General features: G+C 40.1%; 1 protein-coding gene across 1 annotated transcript; it reads right to left on the reverse strand.

Annotated features, from left to right (window-relative positions):
- Positions 1-6,462: 6,462 nt before the first annotated feature.
- On the reverse strand, positions 6,463-22,442 carry tlcd4a (TLC domain containing 4a). Its single transcript, XM_015955413.3, has 7 exons — positions 22,228-22,442; positions 18,818-18,987; positions 17,973-18,062; positions 17,588-17,646; positions 16,800-16,894; positions 9,297-9,370; positions 6,463-6,954 (listed from the first exon to the last, which is right to left on the reverse strand). The coding sequence occupies exons 2-7, from the start codon at positions 18,970-18,972 to the stop codon at positions 6,636-6,638; spliced, it is 792 nt and encodes a 263-aa protein (XP_015810899.1). The 5' UTR covers positions 18,973-18,987; positions 22,228-22,442; the 3' UTR covers positions 6,463-6,635.
- Positions 22,443-22,724: the final 282 nt, after the last annotated feature.

Genomic DNA, 22,724 nt, shown 5'->3' on the forward strand with positions numbered 1-22,724 from the left:
TTCTGCATGTGTGTGAGGAGAATATCCTGCTACAAAAACAAAATCTCTTTGATGGTTTTGTTGTTTGCTCACCAATGGCAACAGCAGATGTTTGTCTTCATTATCCTGCCTCCTGTGGGGGCACATTTTCCTCTTTTTCTCAGGCATCAACTTAAGATCCTTCCGCATCCGGCATTAAAACGGGACAATAACTTCAAGGATAAAACAGAAGGTTTAAAAATCTGAACCATTAGGTGAAATGTCAATGAACTTTATCACCCTTAAGGGCAGTAGGTTCAAGATGTGCTGGCGTCAAACTGCTGTTCTGATAATGATCATGCACTTTGGTCTCTCTGTGGTGCCATTTTGGATTTCCTTCTATGGAAAACATCCTGTCAGTCTCCAAACACCCACTAAATCCAAGGTTACTTCATGCAGTCAGCTACAGCAAGAGATGTTTCCAGTAATAATCTTCATTCCCCGTGGATAACATGGACAACTAAAGCTAAGTATTCTAGCTACAGATATGCTTTCACAACAAAGACAAAGTGCAAGGTGTTTGTGATTTGATTACTTATTGATATCTTTATAATGCTTACCTTGACGTCCAGCTCTCACGCTCTTTTACCAGTTCCAAAAACCCGCCATAAGACTCGCGGCGACGGAGCGTTCTCTGTGGTTGGTCCCAAACTGTGGAACAAGCTTCCCCTCAACATCAGGACCACACAGAATCTAGAGCATTTTAAATCCCTTCTTAAGACGCATTTTTTGACCTGGCTTTTAAAGCAGGTTGACTTGAGCATCTTAATAGTTTTTAACAGTTTTTATTAGAAATTGTGACTGCTGTGTGCTCATCTTATTTTAGGTTTTTATTGTTGATTTGTTTTACCTTGTACAGCGCTTAGGGTGTGGCTTTGCTGCTGTAGATGTACTCTATAAATAAAATTGACCTTGACCTTATTACAGATAATGCCCATTGGTCATTGTAAACATCTGAGAAAGAAGTAATCTCCTAGTCAAATTTGTGTTTTATATCCAATCAGGTGGCTGCAGTGACTCATAAAAATGGGTAACTCAGTATGGCTCTGTGTGTGTGTGTGTGTGTGTTTGTGTGTGTGTGTGTGTGTGTGTGTGTGTGTGTGTGTGTGTGTGTGTGTGTGTGTGTGTGTGTGTGTGTGTGTGTGCGCACACAAGATCAGTTAACTGAATCTCAAAAAACAGAAATAATATTCAATATATACCATATTGTTTCAAATAGGGTCTTAAGGGGACATATTTTGCAAACCACACCAGTGTTTGAGGAATATCAGGAATTATGTGTCTAAAATTAGGTGTTTAGTAAAATCCCTGTTTGCGATGTCACAAATGGGGAAATTAGAATAGAACCAACTCTCAAGAGAGAGCTACTGCTGGAGTAGCAGCGGCTCTACTCTGAGTTCCTCCCAGATGTCGGTGCTTCTCAGCTTATAGGGAGCCTAAGTCTCCTCCCTTTCCGGTCGGCTCATGGGTCCCCGGAAGAACACAAAAATGAATGCAAGCCAACGGGGCTAAAAACGCTATTTTCTAATTCACGCCAGTCACGTACTTCGAGATTTATCAGCTTGTAAAAGTTCGTAATTGGTATGACTACACACCAGAAATTACACCTCGCGCATGTGGCATCACCATAGGGCTGGGCAATAAATAGGAAAAAGTATCGTTATCAAAATTTCTGACTCCTATCGAGATCCACTTTTATTGCCAATAAATTTGACAATAAAAAAATGAAAAGATGTGTGTATGTTGGCAACTTCATGTCCCTTTAAGAAGCTGTACCACCTTGAGTGTGACTCAACATTATACATGTGACAGCCCCATCTAGTGGACAACTTTTGTTTCTGCACATATCTGTACTTATTATCCATTTATCGTTATTGGGGTGAAATCCTCAATTTATCGTGATATTGATTTTAGGCCATATTGCTCAGCCCTACGTCACCACATAATCTTCTCTTGCCTAACATAGCTGCTACTTACCAAATGGCAGATTCATGGTGGTTCTTTCTTCCTGTGGGAAGTTTGCTGAACTTACAGCCATTTTCCCTCAGTTTCCTACGTGTCTGGTTTGATGACGTCACTTTCGTGACGCGTATTTGTAGTCCTGGACTTATTTTCACACAAAACCTAAAATAGCATTTCCACTGTTCAAAAATAAGCGCGTTCTTGGTATCAAAATGTGTCTTTAAAATTCACGGACATCATATGTGAAATCCATGGCACAAAACAAGTGAAGTTAGAAAATAGCCCCATTGACTAACATTCATTTTTTTTTTTCATTCTTCTGGGGACCCGTGGTCCGGAAGTAGATGGGCGCGACTTAGGCTCCCGCCTGGGGTGAGTGGGTGTGGCCAACTTCGGCTTGTTTCTTTAAAGTGACAGAGCCCTTAAAACGGCTCATTCTGGAAAGTACTGAAAATGGCAGAATAAAACTGATGAAATTGCTTTATGTGCGAGAGATGAACATGTTTTGTATGGACAATAGAACTACTGTAACTGAAGTTAAAAAGTCACATCATGCCCCCTTAAACGTTCGTAAAAATAGAACTGTTTATTTCAGATGTTTTTGTCAAAAATATTCATGATGAAAAATGTGATGCTTTTCTAGCTTTTAAGATGCCAAAACAACCAATGTTTATGGTATCTTTTTTATTTTTATTTAAACAAGGTAAAAGTGCAATAACTGATCAAATATCCCTCCTAAAAATAATAAAGGAAAGCTGAAAATATTATAGATAAATATAAAGAGAAGACTTATGAATGCTCAAACCATACATTTGTGATGTGAATATGTGACTGTTGACTTTGAAATTTCTCAGGACTAAATGAAGGTGACTGAGTGAGACGACTGATTTTCAACACTAAGAACATTCTTCACGGGGTTCTGCTCTGGTGAACAGAGGCAACACACAGACCTACTGTTGCTCATGTTCAGCTCTAAACTCGTGACGCTTTCTGAAACCACCACAAGACTATTTGTTTGGGTCTGCAGGCAAAATGAAGAAAAGTTGTAACTTCACTTTTATTTGTTTCTTGATGAAGGATTAAGTGTTTCATCTCACCACATCTGACAAGCCAGACTCTCGCCAAGGGTATGTTTTGAGATGGTGCAGTAGGAAGAAAGTGGATGAACCCAGTGAGGATTTAACCAGAAGGACAGGGCATTTCAGTGTGCCAGCTGTTTTTGAGAACAAACAGAAACGCTGAACTTCTTTAGCAGAGCCCAAAACATGCAATAATGAATTTCACTCTTGTGAGTTAAAAATAATAATATATCTTTATTTCTGACATTTCTTTCCATTCTCTGTCATTACTAATTATAGAAAACTAAACACAAAAGTGACCAAAAAGTTATGTTTGTTGTTATAGCAGGAAACAATAGTTTCATTTGAAATCATTGTGATAGTGATAGAATATGTTTTTACTGTGTCAAACTGTGCTTGAATATAAATTAACATCAATTAATTTCTAGAAACTGGAAGACAAAAATAAAAAATATGGATTTTTCACATTTTTACACAGGAGTGAATATTTCTCCAGTAAACATACAGATCTTAAAACACACTTTAAAAAGCACAGGTATACTAACATAAGTATTATTGTGTACAAATGATAAAGTTTGCTTTACATATAAAATTAATGTATTTTTCATTCTAATGACACCTGGCAAAGATGGATGGATGAATGGATGGATTGGCAGCTGGATAGATGATGAATGGATGGATGGACAGACGGATGGATAGATGGGTGGATGGACTGGCAGATGAATGGATGGATGGATGGATATATGGGTGGGTGGATGGATGGATGGATGGATGGATGGATGGACGGATAAATCAACAGCTGAATGGATGGATGGACAGACAGATGGATAGATGGGTGGATGGATTGGCAGATGAATGGATGGATGGATATATGGGTGGGTGGGTGGATGGATGGATGGACGGATAAATCAACAGCTGAATGAATGGATGGACAGACAGATGGATGGATAGGTGGGTGGGTGGATGGATGGATTGACAGATGAATGGATGGATGGGTAGACGGATTAATTGATAGACGGATGGATGATAGATTAATGGACAGATAGGAGGGTGGGTGGCTAAAAGGGTAGATGGATGGTTGGAAGGAAGAAAGGATTTACATATAAATGGATGGGTAAAAAAAATTCCGCTTTAACCTGAAACCAGAACTGTTTTAATTTTTTCAAACTAAATTTGTTGGTTTTTATTGTTGGTCAACACTGCCCTCTAGTGACTTCAGAAACAAAAACTCTACTAAACATTTTGTTTTTAAATACTTGCCAACACTGATAAATTCTCAGTAAAAAGATGGAGCGAGGAAATAATTCAAAACTTTTAACAGCTTCACGAAAAGTACAGGGATCAGACTTCTTTTTAATAAATGAGATCGATCAAAGGAGTTAATCTGGTATTTATTGTCCAAAATAAATGAAAACATGACACATTTCTATCTCCAATACATTCATAGAATGTCACAAAAGCTTCCGCCTTCTCCGATGACTTCTTCTAATGGCATTAAGAACAAAAATAGCGTGAGAAACGACAATCTCCTCTTTATTTTACATCTGCTTCTGTTGGACTTAATAGCTTCAAGACAGCATATAATATGCAAGACTTTTATAAGAAGTGTTTATTTGCACTGCCCAGATTTTTGAAACTGTGCTGATATATTTTCAAGTATTCCTTTTCTCTGTGCTGAACATTATACCCACCTTATCCTGTCACCATCACACTGTTATCAGTTATGGAATACTGTGGCACAGTACAAGAATAAAGTTTAAGTAAACATTATCTACAAAATAACATAAAAAAAACCTTGCAAATGTATATTGTTTACAATGCAATCCCCATGCAATACCACATGCAGTTGTAGAAATTGCAAGAAGCGGTGCCCGATTCCATCCGGAGAAGCCCGCAGTCCATAAACAGTCTGGAGAATTTTGTTTAATCCAAGTAGGAAGGCTGACAGGCGATCCGTTCTTCAGATTCTGCCAGCAACAAACAAAAAAGCTTTTAAAAAGAAGCGTTTGACGCTGTTGGATCATGGGAAAAAACTGAACCTGCACACAGGCAGACTACATCATGCAGAGAGAGAAGTTTAGAGAAAAACAAACATTAAAAAAAGGGATAAGGGGCAGTGTGTATCTATAGTGCGTGTATGTTTACCATGAATACATACATCATTGAAAAATTATTCCAGCCTTCACGAAACGCTCAGTTTTCCAAAGGCAAAACAAATCACATTAAAGGGATAAACACACAAGTAACTCAATAAGAAACTTTTTTTGTTGTTGTTGTTCTTTCAGGTGTCAGAACAATATCCAATCAGACGTTGGTTCTACAAAGGCAACAAAATCTAAAGGCATAACTTCAAACAACAAACAATCCTTGTTTCTCAAGAGCTAAATTCAAGTATTTATTCTTTAGTTTTACGTGACCCGGTACCACCTTTTCTCTAAATCGCTCCAGTTTCTGATGATCTTATGTGAAGCTGCTTCGTCATCAGAATGAAGATTTTTGTTTATTGTTTTTGTGCGATACATGCAGTTAAAAGACCAAAAAATGAATAAAAAAACTTTGTTTAACAGTTTAGGGAGAAATTATACACACAATGAGGCAAAAACTACTTATAGTAAAAAAAAAAACATATACTTAGTTTACAATTTAAAAAACATTTACCAAATGAAGCTCTTATTACAGCTTTTTATAGATACAAAAATAATTATATTATCTTTCCTTCTGGGGTAAATTTAGAATCCTTAATATAATCTGAACACCAATGAACACAAAGTCACGAAGATAAAAAGTGTCTCAATCTAGAACATCATCGACATTTGACTCATTACAGTACCCTTTTACCTCCCATCCTATAGAACATCTGGCTGTTAACACAAACCATTTGGTTTAACAGATCCGTCTGGCGTCAATAAATAATCTTTTCATCTGGATTTGGTGGATGTCACTGACATTGGGTTACATTTCTACAAGTGCTCTCTAAATCTTTAAAACCGTTTTGCCTTGATTCCAGCAAGACAAAAGAAATAAACGCGTGACCTTCAACCTTAGGTTTCATTCAATGTCTGCGGATGAGTGTTAAAATTCATTGGTGTATCTGAAATATTCCCTCTTATGTTTGCACTTTAAAAAATTTAACATCTGACTGACTTTTTTGCAGTTGTTAATACAAAAAACAAAACAAAGAACAAAGTCCTATGTTGGGCAGTAGAACTATCTCAACATCGGTAAACCTTTTGACGATTTAGGGTTGGGCTAACAGTCCTTTTGGCTCTATGACCATTTTTCTTGTTGGAAATAGTCAATAAGAACATTAACTGGTCATGCACACAAAGTATTGCTTCATCTTCTTAATCATGGCTTAAGAACGACCAGGTTTCTGGTCCATCAGCACATCTAAGTGACTGCCTGCTTTCCCAGGAAAACAAAAAAGAAGAAAGAGCTTTTCCACGTTACATTCGATCCTGCAGGTTTAAGTCATACGTGTAAGTTTTTGTCGTAGTAGCAACCTGATTTGTGAGGGTCCAATCCTCTACCGCACTGTGGCAGTTTTCCGCCCCACTCTAGACACCCAGGTTTCCCTTAATCCATCTTCCCGTTCTCCTGAGGGGTCGTGCCTTTTTCCCGGCGTGCAGATTGCAGCACCTTGTAGCAACCCCGTGCAATCTTATGCATCCACATGATGTTCATAATGTCTAAACAGATGCTTGAGCCGATCCAGGCCACACGGCCACCCCAGGGCACTAGGTAGAAAGCTTCGGTGCCGTAGACTGCATACATGCGACCGTAGTAGACCGGCATGACAGCGATGCGGACCATGAAAAAGACTCCTGCCATGGCAACACCATTCGCCATATTGGGCCGGGATGACTTGGGATATCCTAGTACCTCAAAGAACCAACTGTAACAAAACAGGTGTGTATGAGAGCATTGTAAATGTACAACTAATATACAGTGATCCCTCATTTATCGCGGTAGATGCGTTCCAGACCTGGCCGCGATAGGTGAAAATCCACGAAGTAGGGACACCATATTTACAGCATTTATTTAACAGGTACGTATTCAGTATTCAGACTTTTAAAACCCTCCCTTTACATAGTACTGTATTTTTACTTGGTTGTTTTATAGTTTTATTTTTACAAAAAGTGCATTTTATGATGAAATTGATAAAAAAAACAGGAATTTCTTGATATTTCGCACAGGAAAAATACCGCGAATCGGTGAAAAATACCGCGAATCGGCGAATTTCCCTTGAATAAGGCTCCAAAGAAAAAAACTGCGAAGTCGTGAATCCGCGATAAACGAACCGCGAAGTAGCGAGGGATCACTGTATTGACAGTTTACAAAGAACATGTATGCTGGTGATGGTTCTCAGTCATCCAGGTCAAACAATCTATCTTGTCTAACCAGAATGTGTCATCTTCAAAAGTGTGTCCCTTGTCCTTCAGGTGTAGGTGGACTGCAGAGTCTTGATCTGAAGAGGTGGCGTTCCTGTGTGCATGGCACAACACAGGAGAGCCACCTCTTTTACAATGCAGCTCTGAATCTTACCCCTACTGCACACTGGAAGCATCGGCAGCGCGGAACGGCAGTGGAACGTCACTGCTTCAAATAGAATCCATTAGAGTCTATGGGGGTGATTCAAACCAGTCGCAACGCCGCAATTTTCAGATGCCTTCCAGTAGCGGCACGCCGCTAAAGATAGGTTCGGGTTGTATTTTTGCCATTAGCTGCTTCTGGGACGCAATAATTCCCGCAGTTACCATAGGGTTAGACGGGAAACCACACACATTTTCAGTGTAAAACCTGCGGTAATTTTCATAATAAAAGTCTTTTGCAACAATGCAACTTCCTATCTCTGTAGATTACGTCAATACAAGTGACCTAACAGCTTATTTACTCCCTGCATCGTGCCAGAAGTACTGCGGTGTGTTTTTCATGGCTTTAATCTTGGCATTGGAGAGGAACAACATCACATATGACATCAAACAGCGATATCAAACGCCGTTCCCTTCTTTTTGGTTTATTGGCGGGTGGCATAAACTCGAGGGATTTTGTGATCTCGCGAGTTGAGCGAGGAGCACAGCAGAGAATCTGCTTCGCGACTGAGACTCTGTGTGCACTGGAGTGAAGACATTATCGTGCGTAAACCTTTCTGCTGCTGTTCCATGACGTTGATGTATCCAGTGTGCAGTAGGGGTAATTTCCAAACAGTTTGAGTCTAGATCACACCCTCCTATGTCTAATCAATACTATGACCTCCACGCAATAGAGGCCAACTACTCATCAGTGACTAGGGGAGGGGTATTCATAGGTAGCTTCTGCTCCTTAAGCAACAATAGACAGTTACAGCTTATTAATTTGACCCTCCCATATTCTAGTCAGAATTGACAAAGCTCCTCAGATGAGAAGCAAAATGTCTTCAAGACACCATTTAAGTCCAGTTGCCTTCATTTAAAACCCCGTTGAATTACAAAGAACATGATTACACTTCAAACTGAGTTAGAAATAAATGAGTTATTCAAAGGTAGTAGTAGTAGAACTAGAAACAATTTTGTAGGACCCAAAACCATCTTTTTGACAAAGACTACAGACCACTTTAAACATCTGACAATACAAATTATATTTATATTTTTTGTGTGTGCTTGAATATTTCAGACGCAAATACAATTTGTTGAGTACACGCAATGCCAAAGAGGACTGTTCCAGCCCAGATTATGTACCAGCATCATTCAAGAGTAAAGACAATTATCCACCTTTAGTCATTTGATTTATGATTATTCACTATTGATTGGCTGTTCAACAAAGAAGGTGTGAAACAGGCTGGGTAAGTCAGTAACCTGCTCATAAACAATAACAAGACAAGAAAAAACCAGCTGACCGCAATATTGTGTTTCATTTTTTTTTTTTGCCATTTTATAACAATCTGTAGTAAATTGAGCCATAGTGACATTGGTCATGATGATTATGATTACTAAAATGTTGCTATAAGTGGAATAATTATGCCCCGCCCCTTCCAAAAATCATAAACTGTTCCAAATATTAGCAGATCATCCTACCCTTTGTAGTGTATTACGGTGTATTAAACTTCGTTATTATTCGAGTTGTTAGATACTGATGCGGATGAGATTAAAGATATTTGATAATAACGCCAACATTTACCTTTTAACCAGCATTCAAAGCTGAATTTAAAGAGACTGAATAATATTTGCGTGATCTGAAGCCCAGAGTGTGAGTACATACCGCTGGTTCACACATGGTGTAGAAAACTCAGCAAGCAGACGGAAGTTAGCAAAATAAGGCAACATTCCTTGGCCCTGAAAAAAAAACAAGGTAGGCACAAGAAGACAAGAAAACATGAAAGGGACAAAAACAAAACAGGAAGTGCTATGCATCAGTGGGCATGCATGATGCTGATGCAAGACCTCCTCCAGCAACCACAATTCCTGTTAGAATCCTGCTTGGAAAATCCACATTCCGATCCCCATTACTCTAATTACACGTAGGAAGGGTCTAACAATAGTCTTACCCCCAGGGCTCGCTAAAATAGACTAAATTACCCTCATAATTGATTTTCCTCATTTGTCAACATACTAAAAATGGAGCATACGTAAGAAATAATAAATGACAATCCTGCAAAACTAGAATATGACTGCTTGTTCAAAACCAACCTGTGACTGTTTTCTTTGTGAGTTTGTTTTAAATATTTATATTTCTTATTTTATTGTTGCAGACTGATCGGTTTTCATTTTCAGCCTAGAAGATCACAAGTCAAGAACAATAAGACAAATAAATGAAAATCTAATCCAACGTTAATCTATTAGCACTTTAATAAGGATTACTGCCTTATTCTGGGTTTTGATTATTTCATAACTAATTAGCAACTTAAATTTTACCTTATAGGGAGCCTAAGTTTCCTCCCCTTCCGATCGGCTCATGGGTCCCCAAAACAACGAAAATAAATGCAAGTGAAGGGGGCTATGAAGTTATTTCTAATCCGCTTTGCCGTATGCCCTGAATCACACATATGTTGTACTTCAATTTAAATGAAAAGAAAGTGTGCAAGTTTCGACTCTGTCACATACTATTTGTTAGCTTGTGAAAATATGTAAATAATATGAAGACAAATCAGACATCTCATATATGATGTGACCACATGGCCAAATAGTTTGCTTCTGTTTCCTTCACGTTTAATGCTCCTTCTGTCATCCTGGAACAATTTGAAGCTCATTAAACTCAGGCATTTTCTTCCTCATTCGATGACGTCAGTTTGGTGAGACGCATTTGTAGTCCTACACGTTTTCCACACAAAACAAAATAACTTTCTGCCGTTAAAAAAAAATAATAATAATAATAAGCGCTTTCTCTGCATCAAAATTTGTCAGTTCTCATCATCAAATGTGAAATCCATGTCACATATAAAACGGGATTAGAAAATTGCTTATTGACTTGCATTAATTTTTTTTTATTGCCGAGTGGTGCTGGGCATGACTTAGGCTCCCTATTCCAAGTGGTAGCATTCAAGTATGCCAGTCAAAATGTAATTTTTGCATATATTAGGAAGAAAACCAGAATATCTTCCAATGTGCAAAGATTTTGTTGTTTATCCATAAAAGAGCCATCAGAGACATGTATAAAATACAATTTATCTGAGTTTCATCAAATTCTTTGCAAATAATACAGCACATAATACATGTATTGTACAAGAATACAAACGTTCAGCCAGCCACTAGTTCAGGAAGCAAACCAGAAGCCATGCAGAGTAAAGAGCCAAAATACACAACATCACGTATCAATTCCTGATACCTTTAGCCTCTGACAGTAAATGAAATTAAACAAAAAATTGTGTTAAAATGCTAAATTAACTAAATATAATAAAATTATTAGTTGTGACTGAAAAACTGCATCCCATCCAACGTTATAATTCATGTTCCTGGGTGGTTTTCAGGACTTCTATCAATGTTATAATTTAAAAATACCAATGATTCACCACAACATCCACCAACAACACCTTGGATACTCACCACCGTCGCTGAAACAGAAGCAGGTCATTGAAACATACTTACTACATCCTAAAAAGATTGCATAGCCAACTAGCATTAGCATGCTAGTACCTCTAGGAACTGGTAAGTCCATACTGTGACTGGGCATCATATCTGCTCAGTACAACACAACAGCAATTACAGCAGACAAGACAGGAAAAAGGAAATCCCCATCTAGATCGAGGGCTGCTCTGTGCTTCTACCAGGTAGTTTTTGCATGAACAAAGGCCACACCACCCGACTTTAGTTCTTTGGTAGTTTTTGCATGTAGGATTTAAAGAGGAGCTGCTTGTGTTAAAGTCAGCGAAGGACAAACAGACAAACAGACAGACATCTCTCTATATATATAAATATAGATTAGAAGAAGAAAACAAAGAGCCACAACAAACTGGAAGCAAATAAGGAACAACACTGAGAATGAAAAGCATGCATAAAACATCTAATTTAACGTTGACAGTTAAAACACAAAAAAAACAGAATAGGATGCTAATAATTACTGACTGAATATCTTGATATTAACCTAATTTATCAAGGCATTTTGGTTTAATTATCCATATTTATTATGTTTAAGTTATTTGACCATGAACACTCAAACATAAACACACTCAACGTATTAACTAATATGACAACAAATGACAAATCTGACTGGGTAAAAAAACTAAATGAAATTCAGACTATGTACACACGTATCCGGGTATCCCACAAAACGAAGACATTTTTCTACGATGTCTGCTGTCATCCACCTGAAAGTGAAGATAAATGGCACCAAAAACGGTTTTTTTAAAAACCTCTGACCAAAGTGTCAGCATTTGTTAATGGACATCATTAACTAAGGTTTTAGGTTTTGCAACGTCACTGCCCCTGACAAAAATACTCTGACATCCCCTGTGTGACATGTATTTACTTAGGCTTGTTTTGACAAGCTCGATTACTGCTCTGTGAGGAACTCCACAGGCAAATAACGGTGTTAAGTTGGTTATCACCCGGCCACCACCTAGTTATTAAACATCCAAGGACTGTTTTCTGGGAAAAGACACAGAGGATTTGGGGAACTGCAGCCATCTACTAGCTTGGCATCCCAATGAATGTGCTTCCAAATGCACTGGAGTTTTTCGCTGATAACGAGTCAGTGTATACCCATAGATGGGCGGGGGAGGATATTGGTTTTACAAAAACCAGAATACATGTGTACATGGCCTAAAAGAACATACGAAGTTAGCCAATTGGGTATTATTTCATTTGAACTTAAAAAATTTGTTTTTAGTGTTTTATTTTTAGAGCTGACAAGTAAATTCCACATAAATTTCAGATATGATCTGATGAAAGAGTCACGAGTGTCCAGTAACAATATGGCCTACTTTTTCTCATTACCTCAGTGTTTTAAACATAGCTATTTGATCTGTTTCTATTAATAAAATTCTACATTTTCCTTTGAAGGAGGCTTCTGTATAAAGATTAGGAACAATTAACACACTGCCTGGGCAAAAAACAAAAGTCACACACACTAATTTTTCGTTGGACCACCTGTAGCCTTGATTACGGCACACATTCTCTGTGGCGTTGTTTCGATAAGCTTCTGCAATGTGACCAGATTTATCTGCATCCAGTGTTGCATTAATCTCACCAAGATCTTGCATTGATGATGGTAGTCTGACCGCTGCACAAAGCCTTCTCCAGCACATCCCACAGATTCTCAGTGGGGTTAAGGTCTGGACTCTGTGGCCAATCCATGTGTGAAAATGACGTCTCATGCTCCCTAAACCACTCTAACTATTTCGGGGGCCGTCACCTATTTGAGCCCCATGAATCCTGGCATTGTCACCTTGGAATATGGCCATGCCATCAGGGAAGACCATATCCATTGATGGAATAGCCTGGTCATTCAGTATATTCAGGTAGTCAGCTGACCTCATTCTTGGAGCACATACTGTTGCTGAAACTAGACCTGAGTAACTGCAGCAACCCCAGATCATAGCACTGCCCCCACACGCTCATACACTAGGCATGATGGGTGCATCACTTCATCTGCCTCTCTTCTTAGCCCGATGCACCCATCACTCTGGAACAGGGTCAATCTGGACTCATCAAACCACATGACAACCACATGACCTCCTTCCGTTGCTCCAGAGTCCTATGCTCCCTGGCAAATTTAAGTCTTTTTTCCCAGTTTACCTGACTGATTAGTGGTTTTCTTACGGCTACCCAGCTGTTCAGTCCCAATCCCTTGAGTTTTCTTTGCATTGTGCATGTGGAAATGCTCTTACTTTCACTATCAAACACAGCCCTGAGTACTACTGTTGTTTTTCTTCAATTTGATTACAAACTTTTAAGTGATCGTCCATCACAATCATTCAGGATTTTTTTCCAGCCACATTTCTTCCTTGAAGATAATGGGTCCCCACTAACCTTCCTGTTTTTAATATTGCATTAGCCAGATCTTAGACCAATTGGTTTCTGCAATCTCTTCAAACGTTTTCGCTGCTTGATGCATGCTAATCATCTGACCCTTCTCAAACAGACTAGCATTTTTTTTCACGACCACCGGAGGTGTCTTTCCACATGGTTGTTTAAGAAATGAGAAGTGACTCACTGCACCAGTTGGGGTTAAATAACTTGTTGCCAGGTGAAATATCACCCATGCAGTAGTTATCCAATAGGAGGCTCGTGCCTAGCTTAGTTAAATCCAGGTGGTGACTTTTTTTTGGCCAGGCAGTGTATTTTACAGGTTACATTTAGCTCCGTTTGGAGGAATAAAGATTAGTTTTGACTGAATTCATGAAATAAAAGCTGGTCTTTGTGAGGACAAAAAAGTTCTAAAACAGCTCCAGCCTTAAAAATATCTTTGCGATTTGTTAGAGTAATGATTTGCAGTTATTAACAAATAATTATATGTTCCTCAGACACTTCTGGTAGTGGCTTGCATGGCGCAGTAGTGGGGCAAACTCGTGACCATTGTCTGCCCAGTAGTAGCTGTAACCTGGTAGCAGTACACCATATTAACTCCAAGGCCAGCTATGGATCTGAATATTGACAGGCTGATAAACCTGTCTACAAAAAGAAAAGGTATTTCATCATCCCACAGGAAAGAAGAGAGTAGAAAGCACCAATGAAGCAGTTTTTCCTATTAGCTTTGACATGGTGATAGCCAAAGCAACATACGAATCTCGGTAAAGGCCGTCAGCTTTACAATAATATTGTCTATATGTTTTGAGTCACATATTTATGGATTATAGTAAATTCTGCATTTCATGCATGTTGCTAACAGACATTGCATGTCAGACATTTCCTTCATTAAGTTTTCTCTTTTTTAAAATGCATATCTAATTCAGCAGGTGACTAGCTTAAGCATGCTAGTAGTGAGCAATCTTGGGCTAAGACATCCTCTCTGTGCTAATGGATAGCAGAGGGAGCAGGCAATCCAATGGGCAACCAGCCAATGCATCATCTTTACTAGCATCTCCGATGCTAACTCCAGTGTGCGTGTCACTAATAGAACAGTAGCTACAGAACGGATATAGCCTTCTGCTACAAGGACATATCACCGCTAGTAGTCTTAATGTTGGCCCTAACATCTCACCATAGACATAATCCCAATGAGACATTATCTGTTTCAACATGGTTCTTGGCCACACTTAGACTAGCTTTTAGCTCATCAGTCTGATCAAAACTAATATCTAGTTCTCCTAAATGAAGGTGTCCAAAAAACTTCAACAAGTGACACTTTACTTTCCACAGAACCCCTCGTCAAAGAGCTGCACTGTCCTTTTAAAGACCACTTTGAGTACTTATTTTATTGAAATAATTGTTATTTGGATTAAAAGACACAAGATTGTGTACTTTAATGTTAATAATTTCATGGTTTTGAATTCTGTAAAATGACAAATTACTGAAATACCCTGAGATCTGGACACAGCTATGTGTCTTAGAAGCGAGTGGCAGACCATTAGCATTTTTTTCTACGAAAAAGATTCTGAACAAACTGAACTAAATAGTGAAGCCAAAAATAACTTGATGAAAAATACTTTAGAAGCATGATTTATGTGTTGAGTAAAGCTAACTGAATAGATCCATTGTTGACTAGAAGGTGCAATACGAAGAACTAGGAGGCAGAACTAGACTCTGGCACAAAAACAGAGAAGTGGGTGTAAGGTACTGTAGATAGGCAGGTGAGTACGTGTGAAAGTTAACAACCATTTATTGGCATGCACAGTAACAGGGAAGGAACCCTGCCAGCACAGAATGCTTCAGAGCTCTCAGCATGCAACACGGTGGCTCCAGCTCAGCCCTCAGAAAAGTTCAGCTGGCATGGGTGGGGGGGTGGGGGTCAGTAAAACAAACAGAAAGCACAGACCGTAAAGGTGAAAGAGAAGGGAGGAGGAGGGTCATAGAGGTGGTGGGTTGGAGGGGGCATCAGCCAGTGACATCACAGAGCATTCCATGCAAAAATTACCATTCATTTCTTTTTAATTATGGAACAGATCCTATCGACCCAGAGGGCGTCAGACTGAACCGAGAGTGAACAGCACTGTCCGCTAACACTAGACTGGCATTAACACGCCCAGGTACGATGATGAAAACGCTTGTGATTCACTAATTAGTGTGTCAGCCATGTTTTATAACAATAACCTTTCTCAGTGGCCTAGTGCAGAGTGTCCGCCCTCAGACTGGGAGATCAGGGGTTCGAATCCTGGTCGGGTCATACCAAAGACTTTGTAAAAATGGGACCCAATGCCTCCCTGCTTGACACTCAGCATTAAGGGGTTGGATTGGGGGGTTAAACCACCAAATAGTTCCCGAGTGCGGCTGTGTCTGCAGCTCTCCGCTCCCCCAGGGGATGGGTCAAATGCGGAGAACAAATTTTGCACACACACCTGTGTGTGTGATAATTAATGGGACTTTAACTTTAAACACTGTCATTAAACCTCCAGAAGAATCAACATTGTTTTCTTGTCATTTTTTTAAACGCAGCATTGGCTGACCTTGCAATCACATGGATGTTACCTTTGACCTCTGACACCTGTCTGACATCTTCATCTGGCAATAATCAATAAACATGACCTCACAATCTGCAGGATCCAGAAGACTGACTTCAGTCTAGGATATCCCCATCCCCAGTTTTTCACATGTTGTGAGAAATTGCATTTAAGTAATGAGCTAATGGCTAGTCCAAGCGTCCTGCTGTTGTCTTAGTAAAGCTCTGGTTTAGTGCTTGCTGTGGTTGTTGCGGGTGTTCTTTTATAACTTTTACACTGTCATAAATTTCACATTGGAATAATGTTTTATTTTTGCCTAAATACTCAGGTAAAACTGACGTAAAGGTTTATAAAACACAATTCACAGGAATCTTTGTAATACTTCAAAGACTGGAGCCGTTTTAAGATGCACCTTGGTCTTGGCTGCATTCAAGCTAGTTTTTAGCTCATCTGCATTCAATCAATAATGCTAACCTTCCTGTCAGAGCGGTTTACTCTGAAGCATTTGACCTAAGAGCAATTATTAAAGTGAAATGAATCATCAACAGGATTTCTAGGATGTATAAGTTCATTGCACCCGCAGATTAGAGCCCCTATGATGTCACAGACTAGTAATGTGTGGTGACTAAGTTAGTTAAGACACCCGGGTAAAGAGGACACAGCTGTTCACCCTTGGTTGTCTCCTTCCCATCTTGCCTGCCCGTTCTGCTACTGGACAATAAGGCACTCACCAGTACATAGTAGTAAGCATACAGTGCTGCCAGATGGTGAACTACAAAAAACTTGTCGCCTATCGCCTTCCAATAGTAAAATATAAGCAGCAGGTCTGGAAAACAGACAAACAGGACAAAAAAAACATGCTGTTGTTATTTTAATGTGACTATAATCACAATAGCTGGTTAATCTGTATAAACCTGTTTCCACTATTGGAACTCCCGGGTAATTTTACCGGACTTTCATGGCATGCACGTGTATCCATTTCAGTGGGACGGTCTGAAAGGATCCTTTTCTGGGTCATTTCAGGAACCAGCAGGGCACCAGAACCAGGGTATGTAATCATAAAGGCCCGGTGGGATCTCTGAGCGGGCATTTTGAAAATCGAAAAAGCTGCTGGTGAAGCGGAGACGGAGGAAAATAAAATAGCAGAAATTATACTGCTTTACAATAGCTGTTCTTAAACTTCTAACAGCAGAAATCCCGCCAATGCCGTTATTTACAGAGCCGTGTGGTCTCACAAAGATCCCCGTCCCCTGAATGGATTCAATTACAGCGCACTCTGACAGAATAAAACTTTTCATGTTGTTGATGTCCTTGGACGCCTTTCAGTGCTGATCAGTGCATCACTTACTGCTGAAGCAGTGAAGATACGCCGACATCCTAGCAAAGTCCTTAAAGGACGACTTTGTATAGAGACATAACGACTGAGAGGGCCGAGCCGTCTTGTCTCTCAGTCACTTTTGTCCCTTCCAGAAATTTCCCGGAACTCATACAGTGGAAACATGGCTTCTGTTTGACTTACCGGATATGAGGTAGCCTGTTGTGATTGCAACATTAGTCTTCACCCATGTAGGATCTCCCCTGTTAGGAAAAGGGAAAGAAAGAAATTCATTTTCTTTTACTTTAGGGAATAAGCTTAAAAGTGTAAGATTTCACATTAAATACACACATCACTCATATCTACTGAAGGTCTTGGTTTCAAAAGAGTTAGAAAATAAAATGTAAACCACCAAGTTCTTTGCTAACCTTTAACCCTGCGCCCACACCGCTACAATAAGGTTAAAATCTGGGAGAGCTGTTGAATAACCTTTATGAATCGCTCTGTTTGGACCAAACCAGCTGCGGTTTGGGATTGAACGGATCAAATTCTGATCAAGGTGATGTTGGGAAGTCAAAAACACTCTCACCAGACTGGGTCTTCATTCACGGCATCGTCAAAGAGCAGGATGCAGAGGCAGAATATTCCCACCAAAAGCGCGTGGAATGTCGACACTGTCCTGAAATGACAGACGGGACTATTACACATGCTGACATGTCAGATAACTTTTAAATAAAATGTTTTATTTATTTTTAAATGTGCCTCGGAGCTGCTCATGCTTTTGAAAGCAGATTTTTTTTTGTTTCAGCCCACGCTGTGGATCCACTAATTGCTTGTCACGGTTGCACACAGATTCAGACCAATTAAGACAAGAGAGATTAAATACTGCTGAAGGGTCAGTTAGAGTGGCACAAAGTCCCAGAGTCAGTCATTCACGAAGCGAGACAGTCCATCAGTTCTCCGACTCCAAGTCCATTCATCTCTACAGGGATCCCCAAAGCTGGGATCCATCACCGCTCTCATTGGCTCGCAACCCGTGTGACTATTTCAGTTTCACAAGTGCTCTCATGAGTAATGAACTGAGATAAGGAAAAGGGAGAGCAGTGCATGCTGGTTAACTCTGAGCACTCTTATGTGGCCTTAAAGTCGCAGCTTTGACTCAAGAAGCTGCAACGTTTGTGACTCCCCTGCAATGTGGCAACACCTAAAAATATCAGAAGTTCATTAGTTAATGTTTCCCATCCTGCATCCATGACTTCACCGGGTTTCATGCTTCCAGCGGTACGCTGTGCTAACACTGCAAAAACATGCTCTGTGTCCAACACATGAGTCAGACACGGGTGTCGCAAGAAATCTGTGGGAAGAATGACAGCGCGTAACTTTGGACCCAGCCAACACGGACCCCCTTCTGGTGCTCCGCCCATGTGCGTTTACCTGGAGTTCCACTCCACCTTCTGCTTGTTGCTGAGGCCCGAGAAGCCTGTGCTGATGTGTGTGGACATCCAGGGGCTGACTCTGTGGAAGAGCCACTGGAAGGTGAAGAAGCTGGTCACCGCGATGGCGAGGATGAGCTGGCTGAATGGGTCCATGGCCACCCAACCCCTCTGAGAGAGGACAAAGAGGAAATTATAAACAAGCTGGTAAACTCAGGAAGATGCTTTCAGTTTAATCCAAAAGTGATCGCTCCTGTCTGCCAGCAGAGCACAACAGCAATGGAATGCGTTATCACTGGTGTAGTCACAGATGGCCTGAACACAACATGTCACCAAAATGTTCTCCGAGCCACAGATGGAGCTGCTGGTGAATCCTCTTCCTTCCGAATCTGGCCTCAGTCACTGTCATCGGCTATGAGTGTCACTGAGTCACCACTATGAAGGATCACCTCAACCCCACAGAGAAACCAGGTCATGCTTAGAGGCGAGAGTTCAAGTCTAATCAAGTCAGTTTTGCTCTTTAACCTGATGCCGTGAAATAATTACAAAATATAAAACTTTTTTCTGGTGAGCTTAACAATTATTTTTCTTAGTCATTGACTGCTTGAGCCCGTTAGCCTAGAAATCTAGACAAACCATAGCAGTAGCAAAAGATTTAGCTCTGCAGGCTGGTCTAGCCACATTCCATTGTACGTTTAGGCTGGGTCAGTAACAGCGCACTATGTTTGTAGCGAGATTTTGGGCTGGATTAGCACCATTACGACAGACCTGCAGTGCAGCAAAACTACAAAAATGGCAGCAACTCGGGATCGTTTGAAACAGTATTGGCATCAACAGAGGATGATTTAGACTTGGACTTTTATTGAGACATGAGAGGTACTTCATCTGCTTTTTCAGAAGTGTATATTTTCTTCGCTATAAATACTTCACGTTGTTTTTTGCTTTGATTGGTCAGAGTGCTGTCCAATTGCATGCAGAGACAGTGTGAAAGACAACTGTTGTTTCCAGTCTTTGTTTTCAAATTTTTATAATTCACAAACTTAATAAGTGGAGAAAAGCTGTTTCCACCCGGACCATTTTACATGTGACACACTCCAAACCTAATCACTTTAATGTGATTACTTGTTGCTTTAGTGGGTTAACATTAGGGATGACCAATATATCGGCATCAATATCGGTATCGGCAGATGTTAGTCATTTTTTTTATGTATCGGTCCGATAAATAAACTTGGGCCGATATCAATAACCGATATTTTTTCCATCTTGTTTCCATTTGTTTATCTGTTTCAGAGGGTGTGTGTGTGTGTATTTGTTTAGTCATGTGACAGTGATTGTCATCATCTCAGAAGCGTAAATGTGTGTGTACATAATAACGTAAATTCAGCTTTAATAATTTTCATTCCACAAAAAATCTGATGATTTTAGAAGCATTAATGTCAGTATATCAATATCGGCCCAAAAATTTAATATCGGTGCATCACGAGTTAACATAATGTAACAGTAGGTTGGTTAATTTCCAGCTGGTAATATGCTAGCATTACTAGCGTGTGTTAGCATGAGTTTGCTAATTGTTGGGTACAACTCATTTTCTGCTTTCAGCCTCAAGTTTGAAGTTAACACAAATAATCGTGATAAAATAATTATTTTAATTTAAAAATGAATCATGGTATGATGTTTATGAGAAGGAAAAGGGACAACAATCATTCAGCTGAATATTAAAGTTTTTATCTGATGTTCTCATCTAAAACTAAGAACAACGACTAAGCCTGCTCTCCACACTGGTCATGAAATGTTTACCAAGACATACGTCAAACTGCAAGGCTTACAGAACAAATTTAGTTCATTTTTTTTCCTAGAAGCTCAGACAGAGTTTCCAAGAATGCTAGTGAGAAGCAGCTGCTCCATCTCTGCTAACTCCAAATATGGTTACGACTCGTTGCCCTGGATCTGAGAAAGCAGAGAGGTGTTACAAAACGTTTACTAAGTCATGACTTTCTAATTGCTCCGATGCACAATCGAGACCTTTTGTTTGTTTTTCTAAAGCTAATTACAATAAAAAGTATGGTGAGTTTATTAATTGACTTTATAAAGTGTGGATTAAAGTTGGAGTTTTACGTCTTTTAAAACTAGGCAGGAAACTTGTGATGAGCGTACATGAGCACGAATAAAACAGATCAGGTTAAGTTACATTTTAACAACCTACTCAGAAGCCAGGCTGCAAATCCTCTCTGGTGAGTGCATGTGTGTGCACGAGCATGTGTGTGTGTGTGTGTGTGTTCAGTGAGCTGAAAACAGACAACAAAACACAATCATTAAATATAATTCAGCTCTGTGTGGAGGGATTGTTGTGGCACACCAGAAACCTGTCTAAACCACATAAAACTGGGTGAAAGGCGAGTTTTCAAATGACAACATGGATCCAAAATTAGCAGCTGTGTGAACTCTGGCTGGTGGTCAGTAAACGTAAGCCTGAGACTGAACTCCACAGAGTCCACTGACCTGCTCTGTGGAGTTTTTGCTCTGGTTTTTGCATCATTTCACTGGTGAATGAAATCAAATTTAATTGCCAGGACTTGAATTTGCAGATGCAACATATTTTTTAAAAGTGATGTCCTTTTCATCTGCATATATTTGAACGTAGCGTGATTCAGATGTTAAAGGCTCACTGGCAGAGGGACTGAGATGAGCAGGACTTGTTTTACGTACACGTTTGCACGTTTGAAGCCCACAAGTGCAACACAGGATCTTGTTGCCAAGGGTAAATGGTGACAAAGGTCAACATGGGGTACAAGAGAGAGAAAACAGCCTGGTCCTGGAGGTTCAAGGAGCAAGTGAACACAGATGCCTGAGGGGGGTTCAAATCAAAGTGAAGGCAGGAAATGCTTCAATAAAATAATCACTTTCTTGAAGGTGGATTATTTTGTGATTGGTGGATAAAACTTCAAAAGTGAAACGGTGCAAACTGAGTAAAAACATCCACAATGCATCCATTTGAAGCACATTAATGCATTAAAATGACCCAAAATAAGACGATTCTGTGTTTTATGACTAAATTAGTTTGTTCTCCAGCACCGCCTTTTAGACATTTCATATGTGGTTACGAGAAAAAGGTGAAGTGCGCTTGCGTAACGCAGGATCTCACAACGAGGAAACGACAGTTGAACGAAAATAACTCATGATTTGTGTAAGACGTGTCAACCTTTAGACATCCGCGTTACCTGCTGGTCGCTGGAGCTGCTCTGATCTTTTATTTCTGGTGTAAATAGACGCGCGGAGGTACAGTTCACGCCGCAGTGGCCGTATGGTTCTGTTCTGGAGGAATCAGGCTGGCCTAGTGGGTCTGTGTGCAACCCACACAACAGGGACTGATGTGAAAACACACATTTTTACATATAACACACACACACTCACCCTGTGACTTTCATTCAGATAATTTGCGTCTCGCTCTCACAGCTGATTATGGTTTCCAGGGCTGCTCGTGTGCGTTGAGTCAAAGCTACAACCATCATCTCGATTCATCTTTTTTTATTATTGTTATTATGAAGATAATTATAGAGAAGAGCCAGCGATTCTCTCTCTCTCTCTCTCTCTCTCTCCTCCGCGGCAGCTCTGAAAACACCGCCAACAGTGAACCGACAGAAGGATGTAGTCCGGAGCCTGAGGCGGGTTCTGCCGCTGTGTTTACCGAGAATCCCGACCGACAGGAACCGAGCAGAAATGCTGCAGAGGTGCAGATCGTGCAGCTCGACGTTCGATTTACACAAGTGATGAGGGGGGGTCGAACGGGCAGAGGGGGGTGGAGTTGAACGGTTCTCTGAGCTCGAATTACAATCTCAGTTCTTAAAGCTACACTAGATAGAAACGCATTGGCGTGCGCGCGCGCGCACACACACACACACACACACACA

Source organism: Nothobranchius furzeri, chromosome 7 (genome assembly GCF_043380555.1).
Source record: "Nothobranchius furzeri strain GRZ-AD chromosome 7, NfurGRZ-RIMD1, whole genome shotgun sequence".
Classification (NCBI taxonomy): Eukaryota; Metazoa; Chordata; class Actinopteri; order Cyprinodontiformes; family Nothobranchiidae; genus Nothobranchius; species Nothobranchius furzeri.

Bases quoted from the DNA above. Each gene is read 5' to 3' on its own strand.
- tlcd4a (XM_015955413.3), bottom strand. From the start codon at position 18,972: ATGGACCCATTCAGCCAGCTCATCCTCGCCATCGCGGTGACCAGCTTC. The intron at 18,063-18,817 runs GTAAACGCACAT...CTGTCATTTCAG, and splicing joins AAGGTGGAGTGGAACTCCAG to GACAGTGTCGACATTCCACG. The intron at 6,955-9,296 runs GTATGTACTCAC...GTTTTGTTACAG, and splicing joins ACACCATGTGTGAACCAGCG to TTGGTTCTTTGAGGTACTAG.